Source organism: Podarcis raffonei, chromosome 16 (assembly GCF_027172205.1).
Source record: "Podarcis raffonei isolate rPodRaf1 chromosome 16, rPodRaf1.pri, whole genome shotgun sequence".
In the NCBI taxonomy this organism is placed as follows: Eukaryota; Metazoa; Chordata; class Lepidosauria; order Squamata; family Lacertidae; genus Podarcis; species Podarcis raffonei.
This window is the reverse complement of record NC_070617.1, coordinates 23,127,746-23,152,086: the sequence shown is the minus strand read 5'-3', so window position 1 is coordinate 23,152,086 and position 24,341 is coordinate 23,127,746. Positions and strand designations below refer to the sequence as shown.

At 46.0% G+C, this 24,341-nt stretch overlaps 1 protein-coding gene across 4 annotated transcripts; it reads right to left on the bottom strand.

Moving 5' to 3' along the window:
- Nucleotides 1-317: 317 nt before the first annotated feature.
- Nucleotides 318-23,798, bottom strand: ASCC2 (activating signal cointegrator 1 complex subunit 2). 4 transcript variants are annotated; one of them, XM_053369523.1, is made up of 19 exons: nucleotides 23,673-23,798; nucleotides 20,767-20,866; nucleotides 18,859-19,020; nucleotides 17,426-17,596; nucleotides 14,857-14,986; nucleotides 14,131-14,198; nucleotides 13,152-13,262; nucleotides 12,013-12,125; nucleotides 11,072-11,146; nucleotides 10,180-10,287; nucleotides 9,325-9,393; nucleotides 8,915-8,989; nucleotides 8,354-8,522; nucleotides 7,526-7,740; nucleotides 6,493-6,612; nucleotides 3,902-4,126; nucleotides 3,469-3,577; nucleotides 2,812-2,891; nucleotides 318-630 (listed from the first exon to the last, which is right to left on the bottom strand). In XM_053369523.1, the coding sequence occupies exons 2-19, from the start codon at nucleotides 20,845-20,847 to the stop codon at nucleotides 459-461; spliced, it is 2,253 nt and encodes a 750-aa protein (XP_053225498.1). In that variant the 5' UTR covers nucleotides 20,848-20,866; nucleotides 23,673-23,798; the 3' UTR covers nucleotides 318-458. The 4 variants fall into 4 exon arrangements, with proteins under 4 accessions (XP_053225498.1, XP_053225499.1, XP_053225500.1 ...); XM_053369524.1 differs by having other exon boundaries at nucleotides 2,812-2,888; XM_053369525.1 differs by lacking the exon at nucleotides 12,013-12,125 and having other exon boundaries at nucleotides 13,138-13,262.
- Nucleotides 23,799-24,341: the final 543 nt, after the last annotated feature.

Below are 24,341 nucleotides of genomic sequence, written 5' to 3'. Positions count from 1 at the left end.
ATATTGAGGATTGAACCCGAGACCTGCATGCAAAGCAACTTCTATACCACTGAGCTACAACCCCTCCCCTAGAAGTAGTACCCCTCTGCACAACAGAGGCCAGAGGCAGAACACAAGTAGCCCATCACTTTCACACCCTGCTTGTGGGCTTGCAAAAAAGAGCTGGTGGACTAGTTGGGAACTTGATCTCATCCATCAAGGCTGATATATTATTTTTGGTGCTGACAAATGTTCACAAGGAACTGCCAGCACAGCAAGGTCCATTGTGTCTGCATAAATATCTTTGTTGCATTCCCCTATAAATAACAATGCACAGCTGTTGGAGTTCTCTGTAATGGGTTGCTGGTTGTTACATGCTGATGCTCTCCACAAACAAGAACGGAAAAGTACTGTCCCTTGGGATAAAGGCATTGCACTATGAGCCTCTAAGAGGAAGAATTGCCTCGTTCTCCACCTCTTCAGGAAGGGATCATGCCTTTGTTTCGCTTCCGGTCTGCCATGGCACGCCGATTATGATTCGCCCTGGTCCCTTTGCTGGCTTCTTTCTTCCTGCGCTCCTGGACTGTCTCTCTGCTCTGGCCATGTCCCTTGGCGCTGCCCAAAATGACACCTGAATTGTCCGGCTTGTGCCTGTGTAAGAGGAAGAAGAAAAGTTCCATTGCTAAGTTCCACCAAATAGGCACAACAAATCTCGCTGGTAGTGTAAGAAAAGCGTGGGGAGGGGAGGCAGTACAGGTCGACAGAAACTTAATGGGTCTGAGCACCAGAGGGTCACAGTAATCCTGAAATGCAAAATCTGTAGAAAAGACAGGGACAGCCGTCTCAGAAGTGATACTGCTCTATATGTCAAATGTGGCAGTGTCCAAGTAACAAAAAGTCTTGAAAATTCTGCCAGGGGAGCAGTGGGCCTCCAGAAGCTGCTGTACATCTCCCATCATCTCTGAGCATTGGTCATGCTGGGCAGATGGAAGCAGGAATTCAACATCCCCCAAGTTTCCCCTCCCAAGATTGCTGTGCTTGTTTATTATTATACATTGTACCCCATCTTTCCTTGAAGGAGTTTGAGGCAGCATCCGTGACTCTTCCCTTCCCCATTTTGTCCTCCCACAAACCCTGTGAGTTAGGTTGGGCTAAGAAACATCAACTGGCCCAAGGTCACAAGTTCATGGCTGGTTGAGTGCGGATTTGCACACAGGCCTCCCAAGTCCTCGTCCAACATTCGGACCACTAAACTGCAAAGGCTCTCAGGTATACTTCTAAATATTAGTCCCTCAAAGTAACAGAACACTAGAGATATACTATTCTCCATCCCACCGATCAGAATTCTGACACTGCCTCTTTTATTTCCTTCAGACAGCTGAAGACAGGACAAAAGGAGTAAATCATGTGTTAGTGGAAGCCTTCAAGTGCCCTCACACTAACTGGGTAAATACACATTGGGGTCACAGTTATGATTTGTAGACATGAATGTGCCTTAGGATAGTTAGTCATGGAAGCAGCCCTTGATTTAATCATGCAGTGCGCTCAGGACCCTCAACCAAGTGGTTCTTACCAGTGGTTTGTGACTGTGCTCACAAAGTTATCAAATTCAGCACATATGTGAATGGAAAGCCCAACATATTCACAGTTATATTTTTAGGGGGGGGGGTGAGCAGAATAAAAATGAGGGAATTGGTGAAAAGAAAATGGAAGACAATGAGGTGGGTCACATCCTTTCCAAAAGGCTGGAACATAAGAAGAGACTGCTGCATCAGACCAATGCCCCATCTAACTCAGCATTCTGTTCTCACAGTGTCTATAGAAAACCTACAAGCAGGATTCAAGCACAAGAGTACTCCTCTCCCCACCCACCCCTGCGTGGTTTTCTTAAGAAGCACTACTGCTTCTCACAGTTAAAGGTGAACATAGCTATTGCAGTCAGTAGCCAATGACAGCCCTATCCTCTATGAATCCGTCCAATCCTCTTTTCAAGCCATCCAAGTTAGTGATTGCTGCCTCTTGTCGAAGTGAGTTCCATAGTTAAATATGTGGTTTGTGAAGAAGCAGGAGGCTCAGGGTTAAAAAAAAGATGGGTGGGTGGGAAAGGGGGAATTGACAGTAAAAAAAGACATTGAAATAACATGCATTTAAATGCTAAATAAGTTAGAAACTAATCAGGGAAGCAGCAGGAATGAGGTACAACAACAACAATATAAATACCCCATCCAGCTGACTGGGTTGCCCCAGCCACTCTGGGCAGCTTCCAACAGATATCAAAGCATAATAAGACATCAAACATTAAAAACATCCCCATAAGATTAGTCATGGTCAGCTGACACTCCCACTTTAAAAATATCTGCTTGAGAAAGTCCTCCAACCCTTTGGAGTGGATCTAAGGGGATGCAGAGGACTAAAATGAGGAGGGGTAATCACCCAAAAAATTTTTCCTCCCCATTCATCTGATGGAAGCTTTCCTGTCAGCTGAGCAACTTCAGCTGGATACAGCACAGAGCAAGTCACTGGGCCTACATGGCTTGCAACCAAGAATTCTTGGAAGAACTCAAATGTGAATTTGCTGATCTTCTAACAAGAGTACGCAATCTTGTTCATGAAACTGGTTTTCTTAGCATTGAAAGGGGTAGCCAACATAACACCCATTTTAATATTGCACAGAGGAATTCCAAGTCCCACGGATACGGCAGTGGCAGCTAGACCAGCTGTCTGTTGTGAAGGGTTGTCAGATGCGGCCCTCTGTTTGAAGCCCTATTTGAGGGCTGTTGATCCACATGGGGTAGAAAGACCAGGAGCCACAGAAGGGGAGTTGCATCTTACCCTTTCCTGGCGAGGAAAGTCATCCGCCGGGCTTCAGCTCTCTCCCGCAGCACAGCTGGGTCCTGCACAAAGTGGTCCTGCTGCACATGAAGGAAAGAATGGAGCCCCAGTTCATGTCCAGTTCAAAATGCTGGTGGGCCCTCCAAGTGCTGTTGAACTTATGCTCCCAACATCCCTGATGGGCCAGGCTGGCTGAGGCTGATGGGAATCAGAGCCCAGCAGCATCTGCAGTGTGGATGAAGGGGAGGGGCCCCACCTCCCTTATCCCCGCAGAAAAGAGGCTAGTCCTCAACAAGGCAGTATGCTCTTTGTTGTGGAGATGGATCTTTGGGACCCTTTGTACTTCCCCAATCTACCCTCCCCTCCATCTTACTTACTTTCCTCCCTCCACTGTCTTCTCTGTGTTGAATTTTAGCCTGTAACCTCCTCAGAGCAGGGACCCATCTTCTTGCTGCTGCTCTGTACAGCCCCACAGAACATGGTTATCATTACATCTCCATTGGCTGAAGCGCATCAGCTCCACTTAGCCACAGGGATCTCGGAGGCCTCCCCGGCCTGCCCCAAAAGAGCCATCTCCACAAAGAACAACACTCCCCAAAGAAAGGCACTGCCTCACAACCCCTTCTTCCCCCTTCAGAGCTGCCCTGCAACAATCACCTTTGCAGCCCCCTTTTCATCAGCTGCCGCCAACTCCTCTTCGTTGTCATCTTCCTCGTCCTCTTCTTTCTGATCTTTTGGTCTCAGAACTTGAGGGATGGTAAATGGCCTAATGCAGGGAGAAATGAATGGATGAGATGTTCCAAGCAGAGGGATCGCTTTTCAAAGCACTCTGGGAACTGTAGCTTTGAGAGGGGAAAAGGGGTCTCTCCTAACCCTTAAAAAACTATAGCTCCCAGAATTCAGAAGCCATGACTGTTTAAAGTGGCATCACAGGGCTTTAGTTGCATGGTGTGAATGTGTCCTGACTGTGAAAAAGCTACACACGGGACGTAGCTGAGAATGGGGGGAGAGGGAGTGCCCTTCAAATCACACTTGCTGCACTTCACAAATGATTATGGCAGGCTCCATTCAGAAAGGCCTCTAAACTCACCTCCTGCTGATCAGCTCGTCATCTGAGTCGGCGTCGTTTGCTCCCACCTGGTTGCCATCATAGGTGTCATCGTATTCGTCCTCATACTCATCTGGGTAGGAAAGACCTGCTCCGCTCTGCTCTGGGACCTCCTCCACTATCACAGAGTACTGGCTGTAGCGCTCCCTCTGCTCATTCACAAGGCGCTTGTCATTCACCAGACTTTTGGTTGAGGCTTTGTCACTCCTGGGAACGCAAGGAAAGCCCAGCCAGATCAGAACAAAGGCTGATCCGGTTTCCACACAGAAGCCCCTGGGGAACGGCCACGGGTCAGTAGTGGAACATTTGCTTCAGAAGTTCCCAGATTCAATCTCCTGCATTTCCAAGGTAGGGCTGATAGAAACTCCTCTAAATCCTAGAACACCACTAGCAGTCAGTGCACACAACTAGATGAACCAATGGCATGACTGGGCATTAGGGAGCTTCCTACGTCTTAAGGAAAGGCTGTAGCTCACTGGCAGAGCATCGGCTTTGCATGGAAAAAGTCTCAGGTTCAATCCCCAGCATCTACAGGAGCACTGTCCCCTGCTCAAAAACCCAGAGAGCCACTGCCAGTCAAGTGTGGGCAATACTGAACTAGATGTACCAATGGCCTGGCTTCATATAAGACACACAGAATTCCTATTTAAAACAGCCTTTAATTTGGAACCATGAGGACTAGAATCTTACCTCACTGTAGGGAGGTATTCGCTGTTGTGCAGTGGCAGAACACATGCTTTGCAGGCAAAAGGTCAAAAGGTTCAATTCCTGGCATCTCCAGGTAGGGCTTAGGAGACAGCAGCTGCCAGTCAGTGTAATATTAATGCTGAGTGAAATGGACCAACAGTCTGACTCAATATAAGGCAGCTCCCTCTGATGTTTAGCCATTTATATACTCCACAAATTGAACAATGTCTATATTATATAACCACATTGTCACTGTAATGTGGAAGCGCTGTAGCTCAGTGGTAGGGCATCTGCTCTGAAGAAGGTCACAGGTTCACTCCCCAATGGCATTTCCAGGTAGGGTTGGGAAAGACTCTGTGTCTGAAACGCTACACTAGATGAACCGATGGGTCTGAATCAGTAGCCTCCTATGTTCCTATGTGACCGCTCCTTATTCTTGAGAATGACACCTTCTCCTTCTCTTGTCTCTGGCCTATCCCATTTCCCTGGCTGGCTGGCTCCCTTTGGGCTGACACTTTGGTTTTGAGATCCCAGCCAAGCAAATGACATTTTGGACTTGTCCTTTCTGCAGACATCTTCTGGTGATACTGCCCGGGGCTGTCGTGCCACGCTGGGCCCTGATCCTACAGATGCTAAGCCTGGAACTCCCACCAGCAACCTACACTTTTGATCAGTGCCACACCCCCTATGCTTCAGTAAGCCTTACCAAGGAACAATGTCAAAATCTGCTTCCTAACTGCCAAGCCAGCAATTTATTGTTATTACTTTGCTCCCGGGGATATACAAGGTATTCACGTCTGGGCTTTTCCGTGCAGCATTCCTCACATACCATGGATGGAAGATCACGTCTCAGGAGCAAGTGCAACTGGAACAACCAGCTGCTTGAGGCATCCCAGTGTTGACTTAATGAAAGGCTTCCTTGCAAGCAAAGAAGCCGAGGGGAAGTCCCCTCCAGGGCTCCACCCTTGGCTTTCCTTACATCAGGAAACAGCTAGAGGGAGCTACAATTCCCAGAGCGGTTTGAGGATTGTAGTTCCAAGGAAGGGGATAGGGGTCTCTTCCTAACAACTTTCAGGACCCTTAACAAACTACAGCTCCCATAACTTTTGGAGGGAAGCCATGATCGTTTAAAGTGGGATCACAGTACTTTAAATTTATGGTGCAAATGTGGTCTTAATCTTAATCAGCAAAGTGATTTTTAAAAATTATCATAGTGCCTTGAGAGTAGCAGGTGGGCAGACTGTGCTGGTTGGGGCATATGGGAGTTGTAGTCTATAGTGCCTGGAGGCCACCAGACTGGTGAAGACTGATTCAGGTGGTATTCTGGCATGAGAACAATTGGGGGCAGGGATTAGAAAGGTAACAGGGGTTGTGAAAAGGAGCTGCCACCACGCCAAACAATGGCGAAAAACAGGTTTTGTTTTTAAAAATACCGGTTACAACAGCCAGCACTCATGATAACACTCCAGAAGTCAACCTCTGCTCTCTGAAAAATGGCCCTTTCCAGATTCCTTCCTACCCATGGTGGGAGGAGAGGGGAAGGGACAGAACCTTTCTACAATGAGGATGTTAAAAACTGGAGCACTATGAAAAAGGAACAATGCCCAACACTGATGGCTAGAAAAACATATCCTCCAATCCCAACCCACAGAAATTATGCAGGGCAGGTACAGGAAAGCTTTGGCCCTCCAAATGTTGCTGAACCACAACTCCCATCATCCCCAGCTATTGGCCAAGCTTGCTAAGGCTAATTGGAGTTGTTTTCAGCAACACCTAGAGGGCCACTCCTGATGTAGGGTCTTTATCTTTACTGGTAATATTTCCTAACTTGACAGCCATTGATCAGACACAGCCTGAAAGGGTTGCCCAGGCCCCAGGCAACTCACCTCTTGCCTTTCTGCACGCGGGAGAGATCCAGAGAGTCCTGGCTGAAAACATCAAACTCATCGTTCTGGAAAACGTTGCATCGGGAAGTGAGAAGAGGTGTTGGGTCTGGCTTCACTGACCTGACAGAAAAAGATCAAGCCCTCCAATTTATTTTATTTATTACTGCTATTATATCCCACTTTTCCTCCAAAGAGCTCAAGGTGAAGTAGATGGTTCTTCCTCTCCCCATGTTATCCGGACAATGACCCTGTGGGAAAGCTTAAGCTGAAAGAGCGGATGGCCCATTGTCAGCCAATGAGCTTTAACATGGCTAAGTGGCTATATGAACCCTGGGGACGCAGTTCTTAACTCATTACTCTATCCACTACTCCACCATACTCTTCAGAAGCACAATCTTGAAAAATTCCTCACAAAACCAAGCAGCAGTCTGTGGCTCTGGAACTGCAATTCTAAGCCCACTAATCTGAGAATTGCACCTCCCAAACTCAACAGGGCATGCTTTTGAGCAGACATGTACAGCAGACATATACTGTAGCTCATTTAAGGGGATTTCAATCAAGGTCAGTCACCAATACACTGATTATAAATATGCATATTTATATATAATATATAAATATGTTATTGGGTTATTGTTTTTATTTTTATTTTATATATTGTGATCTTTTCTGTGAACTGCCCTGAGACCTCTGGGTGTAGGGTGGTATTAAAACAAACAAACAAACAAAATTATAATTAATAATACGAAATAGCACCACTGCCACTTTTTTATTCCTAGTCAAATGCCTGGTTTAAAAGAATGCTTCTTTCCACAATAAGGTAAAAATCAGATTAAAAGCATCCTCGAAACTACTAACAAAGAAAAATGATGTGTGGATGGTCCAGGTTAAACCCACCATGGATGCACTATTATTGTGTCTGTAACATGCCAGCAAAACAAAATTCAAAACAAACAAACAAAAACAAAAAACAGAACATGGCAGCCTGCAGGGGCTCCAAGTGGGTAAGAGAAGCAACTCCCCCATCCAGATCTACCTGGGCATTGCTCGGTCCAGCTTCTGCAAGGCTGCCACCAGCTTGTCCTCCAGGACGTTGTTGATCACCTGCTCTATGCTGTAGTTGTACTCCTCCAAGCAGGCCAGGACAAAGCCTTCTCCAAGGTCAGGGAGCAGGTCCTTCACTTGGGAGATCAGGGAATCCAGCTCCACCCCAGAGACCTTGCACACAGGGGCCGCGGCTGCTCCAGCGTACTAGACACATCAAAGGCAACAGGCAACGTTACCCCAGAGGAGTCACAATACTGAAAGTAGCTGGGTGTGCAGAACCATAGCCAGGGGAAGGGTGGGGGGTGGTTGTCATCAGGTTGTCATCCAGTTTTTGTACCAAATATGCATAAATCAAATTCAGCCCCCCCCACAACCCTCTAGCTTTCCCCCATTATCTAAATGCAATGCAGGCTCAAAGCAGTTTCCATATGAAAGAGGCAAACATGGAAGGGAGGATGAATCTCTCAGGAGCAGCAGGGCCCACTTTGTTCAGAACACTCCTTACAATCAGCCCAGGGAGTGGCACAACCTATAATCTTAGCCTCAGTACTGCCCTTGTAGAATTCAAGAGGGAGGTCAGATAAAACTAAAATTAGTTGATTCTGCCTACCAGTGGGCACCACCAGCCACCTCCCTCCCCTCCTTTTCTACCTGACAATAGTCAGGAATGATCAGGGTCCAGCAGCATTTGGGGGCGGGGCACAGGTTCCCCACCCCACAGATATGCAGGCTCCATGGCTAACGTAGGTAGCTCCTCGACAACCTTGTTCCCCAGTTCACAGCAAGTCAAGGCTAGCAGCACGCTCTGAAGACTCACCTCTGTGTGGTTTTCTTCCCTGAGTCTCTCTAGCCCCTCTGTATTACTGGGCAGCCCCGGGGCCATGGTTTCCGGCAGGGGCAGGTCGTGGGCTGGTTTTTTCCTCCTGTCCACTCCCTCCCAGGCACTGTCCACTCCTTGCAGGATGTAAGCTGTCCTGGTCTCATCTCTGCCCAACAGCATTAAGGCACCACACAGATAAATCTGATGTAAATCACACACAATGTAACTATAAGCCCTGGCATTCAGGGCAGATGTGCAGGGGTAGGTTGTGGATTTTCATGCATTCGGGGAAAGATAACCTGCACATTCTCAGAAGCACCCTTGTTCCTTATTGTTACAGATTCCAAGCCTGAATTGTGGTGAATGCCTGCGTTCATTAAACCTTAAAGAGGAGCAATGTTTTGGAGGATGCAAGCCAGTCTTCCCCAACGTGGTGCCCTCCATAGGATTTGGACTACAACTCCCATCAGCCCCAGCCAGGCAAGTGGAAGTCCAGAACATCTGGGGCCATCAGGCTGGTGAAGGAAGTTCCCCATAAATGCCAGCAGAAAAAGATACAGGGTTGAGGAGGCTTGCTGGAGGAGGCTCACATCATCTGCTACAGGAAAGAGCTCATCATAGTCACGGAGAAACCTGCAAATATAAACACTGCACAATTACTAGGGAGACCGTCCCAGCAAAAATACCTGTCTTGTGAAATTTACATGCAAAATGGACTGCCGAACAGTTTGAATGGCTAGGGAGGTTTTTAAAAGTGTAATGAGCCACCCAAAACCCAGGTGAAAGAGATGTGTGTCTTTCAAGCCAGCTGCCCTACACTTTCTCCAGCCCACTGTTGTTGCCGGACAAAGCAGGTTTGCAACACGGCTGTACTGACTGGGCCTGATGGCTGCTGTAGGCCAGGCTGCATTGACAAACTATATTCCAGAGGTTGTAAAGGACTGCCAACACCCAGTCTGGACTCTCACCTCCTCTCCTGAAGCACTGAGGTGAAGATCTGCAGGAAGTCTTCTATGTAAGGCTGGATATTATCACAGCTGAAACAAGAGGGTAATGTTAACAACAACCAAGGAACCTGTATAGGCTTAGGTGCAGCTTGTTCATCCAAGGGGGCTGATCCTTGGAGCTGGGAGCAAGAAGTCCTGGGTTCAGCTCCCAGACAAGCCCATGTTCCTAGGAAAGGAAGCTAGAGCTTAATGGCAGAGCGCACGCTGTGCATTCAGGGCTCCCAAGTACAGTTCCTGACATCTCAAGTTAAAAGGTTCAAGCGGCAGGTGATTGGGAAAGATACTGCTCTGCTCAAAATCCTGGAGAGCTGTAGCTTAGTGGTAGAGCATCTCCTATGCATGCAGAAGGTTCCAGGTTCAATCCCCTCAATCTCCAGGTAGGCTAAGAAAATAGCCCGGAAAGCCACTGCCAGTTAGTGCAGGCAATACTGAGCTGGGTGGACCAATGGTCTGACTCAGTACACCGAAGGGCCATCGCTCAGCGGTAGACCATCAGCTTTCCATGCAGAAAGTCCCAGGCTCAATCCCAGCACCATCAAGTAGCACTTGGAATGTCTCCTGTCTGAAACTCTGGACTGTTGCTGTCAGAGGCTGAGCTAGATGGACCAATAGTTTGGCTTGACATAAAGCAGCTTCCTGTGACAGGGGAAGGGCCACAGCTGAGTGAGAGAGCATCTGCTTTTAACACAGAAGCTCCTAGATTCGTTCCCCAACATCTGTAAACATTATCTGTTTCTGAGGTTTCTTTCCTGGTGTCATAGATATGAATGTGTAAGGGCAACCCACTGCATGGAATCCATGCACGTTAACAAGTACCTGCTTTCCAAAATGGGCTGAAGGCACAACTGGTTTATGATCATATGGAAAACTTCCACCATCTTCTTCCGAGAATGAGACAGCCTCTTCCACAAATCCGACAATAAGCTGATGGTGGGGAGGGGAGAGGGGAGAGAGAATTTCTGACACAGAAGCAAAAGGAAGTTGTAGTGGTAGTTGTTATTACTATTATTTTCTTCAACCTACTCTTCATTGCAAGGTTCCAAAGTGGGGTATATACGTTCAATAAAACACTAAAAAACATTAAAGCCATGATTAAGTACAAAGGCTAGATTTAACTAACCAGTCCCGCTGGTGAAAGTCCAGGCTAGGACTTCTCCTAGCTCAATGGAGCTTCCCTCCCATGATGCAACCTGAAGTCCAAGAACATCTGAAATGGCAGCAGGATGGAGAAAGCTGCTCTAACCATTATACCTTACTGGCTCTCCTACATCTCAGGGGGAGGGGGGGAACGACCTCCAGCCCAATCAATTGCAGCAGGGAACAGAGATAACACAACTGAGCAGGATGAGTTACTGATGAGTAGGGGTTAAATCCTGCTCAGTTCAGCAGGATTCCATACAACCCCCTTCCTGAATTTAGCAGGAACCCACAGCTAAAACAGAGTGAGAGAGGTTTGTTGTAGCTGCACTTTGCACCTGATGTCATTGTGATGTCAGGCAATAGTCAGGTGGGCAGCCGCCCAAAGCCGATCCTGATGAGGATCTGGCCCGTGGAGCATAAACGTTTTCCCACCACCTGCTCCTAAAGGATGGTGGAACTTCAGGTATGCTGCAGGAGCAACCTAGGCAGATATATTGCAGGGCTTGTGCCTGGAGGGGACAACTGCACTTATTTCAGAGGGGAATGGTCACCTCCACAGGAAACATACCTGCTGTCCTCGCGTTGCCTCTTCTTAATAGCAGCCTCCAGTTCAGGTACCACCAGCTCATAAAATGCAGCAAGCCTTTTTTGAAAAAAGTGAAAAACACCTAATTGTGAATTAGATAGATAGATGATAGATAGATAGATAGATAGATAGATAGATAGATAGCTATATACAGAGACAGAGAGAAATCAAATCAAGGAAGGCTATGTGTACAACATTCTAATATTGATAATACAGAGGAAGCTGGGAGGGGGGTCATAGCTCTGTCTAGAGTAGGTATAGTCACATGGTGCCCCACAGATGCTATTTTAAATCTGGTACTGTTTGCATTATTCAAAAAATGGTAAGCTGCTCTGACACATTTTTTTTTTAGTAAGCAACTCTAGGAAACACTTTTTAGCTTTCATACCATTTGGCATTAAGTACTACCACACAGCAGTTGCTGGTTCTATTATTCTTGATGAGTGATCGCCTTGGGATATTTATTGTATCTATCATTAACTGATCTGTTTCAATGCTTGTTTTATGATGACCTTAAAATAATATAACGGAATCAAACCGAGTTGTTAGATTGTCGTGTTACGTTTTGAAATGATTTAGTATTTGTTATTGTAATGATTTGTATCTTTTGTTTTGAAGCTGCTTTGAAAAGTGTCATGCAAATTTAAATAATGATAATGACAATAAATAAATATAGAGGGTGATGAAGAGGATGATAATAATGGATGCTCTCTCAGCTGTAACCTTTTCTGAGGCAGTGTTCTTCAACCTGGTGTGATCCCAGTGTAGTTGGACTACATCTCCCATCATCCCTGACCAAAGGCTAAACTGGCTGGGGATGATAAGAGTTGGAATCCAACAACACTTATCTAGTGGAATTGAAGCACGTGCACACACATGCACACACACACACACACACACACACACACAGCCTACTAATATACCTGTAGCAGAAGTCATGCTTTTGGAATGTCTGGCAAGCCAAAGGAAAAACATCCAGAAAGGCCCAGAGGGTGATGCAAGTGTCACACAGGTACAGGACAATATCCTTCAGCTCCTAGGAGGAAAAGAAAGGAAGGCCTTTCATTTTAAAAAAATAAATCAGATTTTAAAGCACAATTTTATTTTTCTTTTAAAAGTAAGCTGCCAAACAAAGCAATTCCCTGCCCTAGATTCCTCCCCTCCCTGCCCCAGTCTCTGGGTTCACTTCCTCCTCAGAGTTGGCATAACATCGCACCTCAGAATCTGAGCCAGTGAGGTCCTAGAGCGGTCAGCTCCATTATTAGGCCCACCACAAGCGGTAGCATTAAAGGACAGCAAACCGACAATTCTTTACATCAGATTTTAATTTTAAGCCAGCTTTTTCCTGCCTGATGAGCTGATAACATTTTAGACCAACTCCCGCAAACATGGCCATGCTGTGGCTGACGGGAGCTGTCATCCAAAACATCTGGAGAACATTTAAGCACATAAAATTCCATGAAACTGAGTGATCAGGACAGCACATGAGGGGCAGAGCTCTTTCTCAAGATTCTTTGGGGGAAGTCATGTCCTTTAAATATATGGTGTCTATGCAGCCCTGATCCACAAATTCCCAGCTGTCATTTAAAAACACACACATACACACACACAAGCTTCTAGCATTTGCAGAACCAGATGAAACTAAATTTACAGGCAGTATATTCTCCTCATTTTTCATGAGAAACTAGCCTGCTTACCCCCCATCTCCCCAAATCAGTGTTTTCCTTTGTCCCCTAGAAAAATTATTGCAGATGCCCATGGTTCTGTTTATCAAAGAATACAAAGAAAGGAAGTGTTCAGTGAGATTTTAAAACCGAACACATAAAATATCAATACAGAAAAAAGTGTATCGCAAAGCACAGGAAAATTCATGTGATGAGGAAAAGCTGCCTCACCCAGTCACAGGACAGGGAAGGGAATGTGTTACTAGCAACCATGTGCAGAATGAGACATAATCTGTTGGGTGGGGTGGGGAGAGAGAAAGTATCCGTGGTGAAGATTAAAGCTGAGGCCAGGTTTGGAGGAAATACATCGGTCCCAGGAAATACCTGCCCCACCCCACCTGCAGAGGAATATCCCCAGGAGTCAATCGGATTTTTTCCTCCAGCTTCTGTGGTGTGGATGAAGCCCCTTCACACTGCAAGCCACATGTATGCAGAATGCTGCTGAGTACCTAAAAGGCACAAAGGGTCCATAAGCGGAATACAACTGGGTGCATTTTGCCTTTTATTGATGGTCATCACCTGACCAAGGTTATTGTTGTAGTTGTTTAGTTGTTATTACAAATAAATAAATAAATAAAATTATAATAATTAATATAATATAATATAATATAATATAATATAACAACAACAATAACAATAACAACTTAATGTATTTATATCCCACATTTATCCCAAGCTGGAATTCATGGCAGCTTCCAACATTTAAAAACATTATATAATACCAAGTAATTATATCAAACTGGTTACATACAATGATTAAAACACATCAGAACACATTTAGAACCAGCAATGAAAATCCAGTTTGCCCTGACAGCAGACCAGAGATCAGCATAGACTGAATCTTAGTTATCAAAGGCCTGTCTGAACAGGAAGATTTTGGCCTGCTGGCGGAAGGATAACAAAGAAGCAGCCAGTCTTTCCCCTCTTGGGAAAGAGAGCAGCCACAGAAAAGGCTCTCTCTCGGTCACCAACAATCGTGCCTCTGGTGTTGATGGGACCAAAAGCAGGTGCTGAGCTAAGGATCATAGCACCTGGGCAGGTTCATATAGGGTTTTTCAAGTCACCTGGGTCCAAGCCACATGGGACTTTATAGGTCTGCTCTCCAAGGAAAGAACTCCCTTCCTTGCCAGGGAGCACTTTTTTTCCAGCTTTCAGTTCACATTTCCTTCAGGCCAATTTTCTGGAGGGGGGGGGGTCAATCACACTGGATATACTGGCTGGGGGCTGATGGGAACAGGAGTCCAACAACATTTGTTTCCCCACAACTGTTACAAATGGGAACAGAGCTTCTCAAATAAGCCCAAGAAGAAGTACAACCTGAAGGACTGTAGGCACGGTTTCATCCAAGTCACTGAAATAGCTTGGCTGCTGAGTAAAGATGTTTTCTGAGGGGTAGGGTGGAGAGGGAGGACGAAAGGAAGGAAAGAGAAAAAGATTGGTTTCAGGCAGGTTAAAACATCCAACACCACAAAAGGCTTCACACTTAATTAGGAGATCTCCATGCATCCTCTTCATGTTACATGTAACTCATATTGGCCTGGTTTGAATGTTGCATTAAGCCAAACTATGGTTTAGCACATCCCTCTCTATTTTCCACCCAGGCAAGGGAGAGGCATTATCAGAGTTCAAGGACACACTCCAGCCAGCCAAAAACACAGAGGGAGGGTGTAAAGCAGGACCAGTGAATACCAAGGGTCAGACACAAAGGCTTGGAGCGCCATATCTGGACCCCAGGTCCAAGGTTCCTCAGCCCTGCTTTAAAGTTTTAATGTCCCTTAGCAATGGGCCATTTTGGAACAGCCCCTCTTTAAAAACTATTGCAGCTGAATGCTGGTTTTCTGTTTCCTAGTAAAGAAATAATGGAGCCTGACTTGACCAAAGTGAAAGTAATATTAAACAGTAAATTAAGAAACAGACACTTTACTCCTACAATTAGTAAAGCCGATTGGACTGAGGAAAGTGGCAAATTTGATTTAAATCCTGATTTTTAGAGGGTGCCGCCCCCCAACACTTCACATACACACACCCCATTCCCTCACTAACCAATCATCTTATGGAGAAGAGGACCGTTGCCTTTTCCAAAGAGCACACACAGATCCAGGATTTTGGGGATATCAAATAAGAAGTTATTGTAAAGGATCTCTCCAAAAACAGATGGCGTGATGAAGTGATCCTAAAAAGGAGTGGGGAGAGAAAGATATTGAAAGATGCTTATGGATAACTAGCAAAACGCCCTTTGTCATCATGACAGATATGAGGTGGAGGAGTTCAGATTTGATATCCCGCTTTATAACTACCCTAAGGAGTCTCAAAGTGGTTAACAATCTTCTTTCCCTTTCTCCCCCACAACAAACACTCTGAGAGACTTCAGAGAAATGTGACTAGCCCAAAGTCACCCAGCAGCTGCATGTGGAGGAGCGGGGAACCAAACCCAGTTCACCAGATTACGAGTCCACCGCTCTTAACCACTACACCACGCTGGCCCTCTACTGCAAGCAACCTGAGGGGGTTAGGGAGGGATGATGCACATGTGTGCGTAATTGCCCTTCACGCTGTGATGTAAAAGTTTAAGAGGACAAAGGACAAGCCAGTCTTTATAGTCAGCAGGAAGAGCACAAGCCCTTGATTTAGGGGCTGGCCTGGAGAGATCTAAAAGTGCTCTGGATTTTGCTGCCTTTACAGAGCATTCTTTGAGCAGCGTATATTTAGGGCTAAAAGGCTCTACAGAGTAGCTTTTAAGTACGCATAGGCATTCAGAATTTAGACGATACCACATGTCTCCAAAGAACCTCCAGGGCAGCTCACAGCATGACAAAAACATAGCACCATGATCAACGAGCACAGATTAAAATTCATCTCCCTAAATCAGCAGAACTGACATCTTAAAGCCACAAACACTGTAAAACAGGATAAAATCGCACGCAAGCAGCCACCCACCCCTCTGTAGCTCCAAACATCCATATAATATGCCTAAGGACAGTGACAGGGCAGGACCTATGAACATTTCCCAGGGTTTTATTTTCAAGGCATTGGTACCACTACTGAGAAGGATGTATTCCTTGGCTACATCAATCTGACCAGGCATCCGCAAGTTTCAGCTGAGCTTTGGAGGCACTCAGAAGGAGGTCTACAGCTTTTCAATTGCCTCTGAAGACCAACACAAAACCAGGGATACTTCTTGCTTGGCTGCCAGAAACTAGTTGAAAAACCCATGGGGGGGGCATGCATAGTCCTGAATCTAACTAAAGAAAAGTGGAAGGATTCACAGCAAAGAAGTTCTTCCAATGACCTTAGTGAACAAAGAGGGTCATATGTGAGAAGTACACCACTGATGTCACCTGGTTGTTGCGAGAAGTGGTTAACCCGTGGCATTTCAGATGTTAATGGACTACAACTCCCATCATCCCCAGCCAGCGTGGCCAATGGTCAGAGATGGGGGTTGTATTCCAGCAACATCTAGATGGCCACATGTTAGACACCTGTACTTTTAGAAGTTAAGAACAGTGGCTTGTTTCCAATGCTAGCCCTACTCAAAGTAGACCCACTAAAATCAATCAACATGGCTCACTTAGGTCCATTAATTTCAGTTGGTCTACTCTAAGCATTGGATACAATCCACCTAAAAAAGGAAAAGAAAGAGGGAGCCCATGGTGTTCTTGCAGAGAGAACCAATAGGAACAGCCAGTTTTGCCTTATTTCTTACAGGATGTATTGAAGTTACTTCTATGAAAATTAACTTGAAAAGCGTTAAGGTAATTAAGGGTAGGCAGCTTCAGGCATGGAGGCTTCCCTATCTGGCCCTCAGAAGTCCCCCCAGGCCACACCTCCTCTCCCCAGGCCACACCCCTCAGTGGCCTTGCTTTGCACCATGAGTGTTTTTGCCTGGCAGGACCATGTCCTGAAACTCTTATCAAGCTTCTTGCTCTCCTGGATACAGGACAGAGAGGGATGTGTGTCAAAACCAGCCTACTATGAAATGTTAAGATTGACATTCATTGTTCCGCCTGCTTTTGCCTCTGGCCCTGCCTGCCACTGGCATGTGGCCCTCAGAAGGTTGCCCAGAAGGAAATGCGGCCCTGGGGACGATAAAGGTTTTCTGCCCCTGAAATAAACAACCTCCATGGAACTACATCTCTTTGAAGTTTCCAACTAATTGAACCTCCCTGGTGGCAAGACAATTTATGTACATGGGAGCCCCCAGAGGAAACAGCTGACAGAATATTGGATCAGGACCTAGGTTCAAACTGGGCTCCTCTTTGGCTGAAAAGGCACCACACATGTTATTTGTGAAGGTGAAAGGAAAGAAGAAAATGTTCTTTCCCACCTCGGCCTTCAGGACAGAATGGGCTATATACCTAAACAAATACATTAACGTTTCCCGAAAACCATTTGAATATATTGGAGCGTAACTGTGCTTCTATTCATTAATGCCTAGGGAATGGCATATACACACACACACACACACACACACACACACACACACACACATATATCCAGGTAGAGGCTATGAAGGGAAAGCCATTAGGAAAGACAAACAGAAACCTGCTATTTTTCCACACACAAAAACATGTACGCGCATCTCCAAAGCAGGCTGAGTAAAGAAATTATTTACTTTGGACTCCTTGTGAGTGGACATGCGGAGGAAGGTTAGGAAAACGTTCCGATGGAGGCGTCTCTGGAGGTCAGTCACCTCTGGAGGCAAGTCCGCCACTGTGTCAAACTTGCGAGGGGCGTGGCGCAGGTACGAATCCAGGCATTTCTGGAGCGTCTCATCAAATATCACCTGCCATAAGGAACAAAAGGCCTCATGGGAAAAAGAAATCTGGCCGGCTAGCAAGACAGCACATCACCGCAGGAACTTATGTCAGTCTATTGCACATTGAATCAACAAGTGAGCAAAACATTTTAAGATGAAGGCTGCGCCAAAGAAGCAAAAATTCTAGGACACGGGGGGGGCATTTTCAAAGTTTCATTACACCACACATTTATCTTGAGTGTAATGCAGAGGCCTGGCCTCACCCCCTTTACAGATTTTATAATACTCATTTACAGAGTCAAACATGCTTCATAAATAGGACCACTGACCATTTTAATTGCCTTTTAACTGGCTGGTTAAGCCTATTGATTCACGTATCAAAATCTCAAGCTATGCCTTTTTGAGGTATTGAAGGAAGCATTAAGATAACTTACAATTTAATAAATAAAAGAATCTGGTAAATAAAATGTCACAGCTTGAATAAAATATGATCCTGAATACTATCTTTTTACTCTGTGTTCAGTAACACCAGAGACTCAAGGTCCTCCTAAAAAACCCCACAAAAGGTGTGCCCATAACTCTCAGCCTCAACTATCAAAACTGCATTTGTTACATTTTTCCCCCTTACTTCTAGCAGCAGAAATGGGGAAGCCCACCCCTCAATTGCTGTTGGACCACAAACTCCCATCATCCCTGCCTGCCTGCAAAGCTGGGGTTGATGGGAGTTGGAGTCCAACAGGACCTGGATGACCAAAGGCTCCTCACCCCTCCCCTACGAGCTCCTTACTGATGCTTCTACAGCCGGTGCTAGAGTGCTCAGGTGAAAGAAAAATGGGTAGGGCTTTAAGAGTTGTGAGGACGAGTGGAGAACCTGAGGGCTAGGGATGAAATACAACCCCTAGGACTCTCTCTAGTCCACAACCCTGCCCTGCCCCCTCCTTGTCTGCTTTCACTTGACCAATATGTGTCCATGAACACAGTTAATGTCTCTCATTTGCCCGGATCGAGAGATGTGTGTACAACTGGGGGTGTAGAAATGCCTGACTTCTTCGTGGCTGGAACTTAGCCTACTGCAGAAAGGAACGATTCATACCTTTTGTCTCACCCGCTTTTGCCTCTGGCCCCACCCATCCCTAGCACATGGCCCCCAGAAGGTCGCCCAGGAGAGAAATGCAGCCTCCAGCATGAAAAAAAGGTTTGCCACCCCAGTGTAGAAGGACTTATACTTTCATCGTCACCACCAACACATCTACGCATGCTTCTTTCTTCCTTTACAAAAGAAATTATACCTGGCACCAAAATTTGTCATGAGGCAGAGTCAAAAGCCACTCCAGGTCATCTGTGACAAACTTGGCTCTCTCCCAGAACTCCTCCAGCAAGGCACGGTCGCCTCTGGCCTTCGGTGGGGGCTTATACAGCACAAAAGACCGCTCTGTTTTCTTTTCAGGATGCTGCAGAGAGGGGGAGGAATGCCACGGGATGTCAACAGGTCAAAGACTAAACAGAAGTCCTCGGTGTTGGCTTTCTGAGCTATCTCAAGAACCTGGGCACACCAGGGATAATTCTCCTATTTGTCAGAAACTTGGCTTGTGGTTTAGCAGGAATCCAGCCCCTCATTTGTTGCTGCCCTTGGCTTGCTGGCTGCTCCCATTTCTCTTTCATCGCAAGAGGCCTGCTGAGTGGCGGTTTGGGAAGAACTCCTTGTTTTGCAAATGACACTTTTAGAATCCTGCAGAAGTCACAACAGACGCTGCCTGGCTCCAGTTAAGATAAGAGCTGGCACCTTCCTCGTGCTCCTGTGTTTTCAAAACTAAAATAGCAGAAGCTGGACGGAGAGCACTCTTTGGATGTGTTGAGAATATGCCAGGATCCTGTACTAACACAACATAGTATGAACATAGTACACAACATAGTATGAAAATGGAAAACCCGTATTCCAGGGGTGACCAGTGTCTATTGGGATTGGTAGGGCAGAAGGCATGGGATCAATCAGTAGATGGAGCCAAACCAATGAGAGGCAGAGCCAACCAATTCTAGTTTTGTCTCCATCCTCCTGCTCCCTACTGAGCTCCATGAGGGCAACACTGAGACTAAGGAGGAAGAAGCTGACAGGCAGTAAGTAAGAAAGCAGGCAGGTGAAGGCAGACATGTTAGAGTGCCCTATTTGCCCTAATGGAGTAGTTTCTACTGTGACTGCACAGGTGACAGCTTTTCAAGGGAGCTGGAAGGGGGAATTGTGGATTCAGTGCTACTCACAGGAAAAGCACATATCCATTTATTTTGCTCCATGTGGTTTAGGTTTTGCTTTAGTTTTTCCATTTTTTATTTTTAGTGTCCTACTGTGGTTTTTGATGAAACTGGTTTTGCAGCTAGAGAGCTCGCTGGGACAAGTTTGAGAAAACCTTCCTGGTGTAACAGAGGGAGGAAAAAATCAGAAGCCAGAGAGGTGGCCAAATGAGATTTCTGGTGGGTAGGGGTGGGGCTGTGGTGCCCTAAACAGCAACTGGCTTTTCCCCATAATGAAGAGAAGCAGGATAAATTATGCAAAATAGAAACAATGACAGAATGCATTAGACAAAACAAATCCTGCATATTTGCATAATTTACACAGTTTGCTAATTTCAGCTATTTTTAGGGCAGTTTCTGTTTTTAGTGCAGGAAACCTACAGTTCAGTGGACAGGTGCCAGATCACTAGGTTTCCAGTTATAACCAGGAATGCCAGGCAATAAGAGGAAGGGAATTCTCTATTTTGTTATTGCACTTGATTTGTTTTTGGACCAATTGTCTTTTTGGAACAGTAAAACAGTACAGCGACTGTTTTGCATGCAGAAAGCCCCGGGTTTGATCCTCAGAGTTTCCAGGTATTGCTAAGAAAGTGCCCTGTCTGAAACCTTCAGGAGCATAGGACCAATAGCGTAGAAACCTGCAACCAGCCAGTGTAGGCCCAGAGAGGGAAACATGTGGCCCTCTAGATGTTGCTGGGGTGCAGCTTCTACCATCCCTGACTATTGGTCATGCTGCCTGGGGGATAATGGAAGCTGGAGTCAAACATGCTCAGGAGGTTCCCACCCCAAGTTAAAGGAGTCATGTACTGCATTTTCACCCCTTAGCTAATTTTATTCTATGCATTAACAAAAATAAGAAGAGAATGGGTCAGGCTTCTGAACTGCAAAAAAAATAAAAGCACCCCGCTTACCAGGGCGGGTAAAGTTTTCATCTTCCCAGTCAGTGAATCTTTCTCTGTAAACTGGAGCTCATCCAGTGGCAGTGCTGGCATGCTGCCGTGTTATCTCTGCCTTTAAAACATAAGCACATAGACACAGGTTGCATCAGGAACTGTTTCAAGAATGCACAACCAGCAACAAGCAAGACAGGTTGCTCCTAGTACAACAGCCACACCTAGAGACATCTGCTATGTTTTTTACACAAACAGAGGAGCTGATGTGCAACTCAGGAGGAAAAGTATTTGTGGGCTTCCTGCACGAGGCCCAGAGAGCTAAGCATAATTTAGAGATGTTGGTCATCGCTTCATGAATAGGCACCAGAGTGAGGGAATTTTAAGGTGTACAAAGCAATACAAATATCCTAAAGGCAACAGAATCAGAGATGGGGACAGGTGTTGTTGGACTCCAACACCTGTCAATCCCAGGCAGCATAGTAAACCATCAGAAATGAAGGGAGTCATAATTCAGCAGGATCTGGAGTCTATTCTGTACAGTGGGCTACATTTCTGACTAGCTCTCTTGTGGACTCCTGAGCAGCCACTGCCTCAGGCTGATACTCTGTGGTCTGGCTAAATGGCTAGAGCTTGTGCCTTGCATGCAGAAGGTCCCAGGTCTGGTCCCCAGCATCTCCATGTAGAGCTAGGAGAGACCTGTCTGAAATCATGGAGAGCCACTGCCAGTCAGTTGAGGCAATACTGAAATGGATGAACCAATGGTCTGGCTAAGTATACGACAGCATTCCTATACTGTCATCTAGCCAAGCTTGTTTCCTATTACTAGCTTTATTGGGGTTCTCTGGAATGCAGTTGGGAGATAACTATAAGAGCTTGTGGTATATTTCTAAGATGCTTGAGCTGTTAATCAGAGGTGGAACAGGTGAGTATATATTATCAGGTCTATATATCACACTTGATCTCTCCACTCTATGCAGATTTGATGTCATTTCAAAACACAACAGGAGGAGGTGAGTAGTACATGTGAAAAGGATCTAGGGTCTTAGTAGACAATAAACATAACGTGAGTCAACACTGTGATGCAGCAGAGGAGAGAAAAGAGTAAGAACCAAAACGGTATGACTCTCTTTTTTATTGCTTCCCTGCAAGGAGGGAAAATGAAATCTCTGAGCAGATAACCACTGTATCCTTACCCGCCTTTCAATAATTTATTTATTTATTTATTTCTTACATATATATCCCCCCTTCAAGGAGCTCAAGGCAGTGTACTCCTCCCAGTTTTATATCACAACAACCTTGTGTGGGAAGTTAAGCTGGAAAGGAGCCGGGTGAGGTGAGGTGGTTAGGGTGTTGGACTAGGACCTGGGAGGCCAGGGTTCAAATCCCCACTTGGCCTGGAAGTTGACTGGGTGACCTTGGGCCAGTCCCTACCTCTCAGCATAACCTACCTCACAGTGTTGCTGAGGTAAAAATGGGGAATGGAGTGGGGGGGGGGGAGAGAAATCCAAGTATGCCACCCTGAGCTCTTTGGAGGAAAGCAGGGATATAAAATAGAATGATACTTTTAAAATAATATAAAAATAATCAATTTAATATTTATTTTTTTAAAAAACCACAAGGTTATGTCACCCAGTGACAAAGTCAATGCTGAAGGTGGGAATTGAGCCATCACTGCCGCCCAGCCTAACTTACAAGGTGTTTTGAGAGGATGGGGGGTAGAGGGAGGAAGGGAGGCAAGGACACTGCTTTGAGCTTCTTCAAGGAAGGCTGGGATACAAAATAGAATAATAAATGTAAATAAATATTAATATTAATACTGTAAATGTGTGTGTGTGTATAAAATGAAGTCACCCAATTGCTGAAGGGGGAAATCTGGCCACTTCCTCTCAACTGGACCTACCTCACAGGGTTGCTGAGAGGATGGATTGGGGGAGAACCAGGTACATCGCCTTGAGCATTGCCTTAATAAAACACAACTAATTTTTTAAGAAATAATGTAAATAAGCAAAGTCACCCCAGCACCAACATGACTGCTGAAGGAGCATTTCCACCACCATCTTTCAGCCTGAACATGGAGATCCAGCTCCGAGGGCCTTCTGGTGGTTCCCTCTCTGCGAGAAGTGAGGTTGCAGGGAACCAGGCAGAGGGCCTTCTCAGTAGTGGCGCCCGCCATATGGAATGCCCTCCCATCAGATATCAAGAAAATAAACCACTATCTGACTTTTAGAAGACATCTGAAGGCAGCATCGTTTAGGGAAGTTTCATTGCCTTTTTATGATTTTTATTACAGTGGTACCTCGGGTTACATACGCTTCAGGTTACAGACTCCGCTAACCCAGAAATATTACCTCGCGTTAAAACTTTGCTTCAGGATGAGAACAGAAATTGTGTAGCGGCAGCACAGCGGCCCCATTAGCTAAAGTGGTGCTTCAGGTTAAGAACAGTTTCAGGTTAAGAACGGACCTCCAGAACGAATTAAGTTCTTAATCCGATGTACCACTGTATTAATATTCTGTTGGGAACCGCCCAGAGTGGCTGGGGAAACCCAGGCAGATGGGCTAGGTATAAGTAATAAATTTATTACGCTACCTTGAGCTTCTTGGAGAAAGGAAGGAAGGCAAGGGTTTAACAAAGCATAACTTTAAAATAATGTAAATGGTGAACTTTAAATATACGGTCATCTGGTGACGACATCATAGCTGGAGGTGGGGATTCGAACTCGGGGCTCCACGCTGCCCAGCCACCCACTAACGAACCCCGCGAGCCACGACGTCACTGGCCACCAACCCCCCCCCCGCCACCAGCTGCCACGCCGCCCGTGTAACGTCATAACGGCCATTCCTCCGGCTCGCGCGCGCGCCTGCTTCGCCCCCTTCGGTTCATTCCCCTTCTTCCCTCAGAGCGCCCCTCAGTCAACCACTGACCCGAGGCCCGGACGCCCTCCAGCTTCCCCGGCCGCTTTCGTTTCTTTTCGACACGGCTCAAATAATAGTCTCCCACCCGTTTTCCCTGCCGGCCTAGTGCTTCCGGGGTCGGAGAAGCGCTTCCGGTTCGGAGGAAGGTCCGCCGAGATAATAAACGTAGCAGTTGTTAATCGTCATATTACGCTCCTCTGCAGGATAGAAGCTTTGGTTCTGTTTGCAGTTTTTGCGGGTGATAAAGGGTTGGATCAGGATTAAGTGTAGACCCTTTGAAACCAGAGTTAATTAAGTTCAATTCAACAGTTTTCAGTATGCCCACACTTATTTATATTTTTATATTACTTTTTGTCAGAAAATTGGTTACTCAGATGTTCCATGGTGTTGAAATCTGGGGCTCTGACTAAAACTCCACCAAAGTTTTGGAAATGGGATAATTTCTCCCCAGCCCCGGAAACAATACTCTGCCACCAGGAATATTGGCATCTCAGCCAGAGGGCCTTCTCGATGGCGGCACCCGACTGCCTTGCGGAACGCTCTCCCACCGGATGTCAAACACATAAATAACTTTATGACTTTTAGAAGAAACCTGAAGGCAGCCCTGTACAGGGATTTTTTTTATTGGTGTTTTATTGTGCTTTAATATTTTGTACAGTGCTACCTGGAATTGGGTGA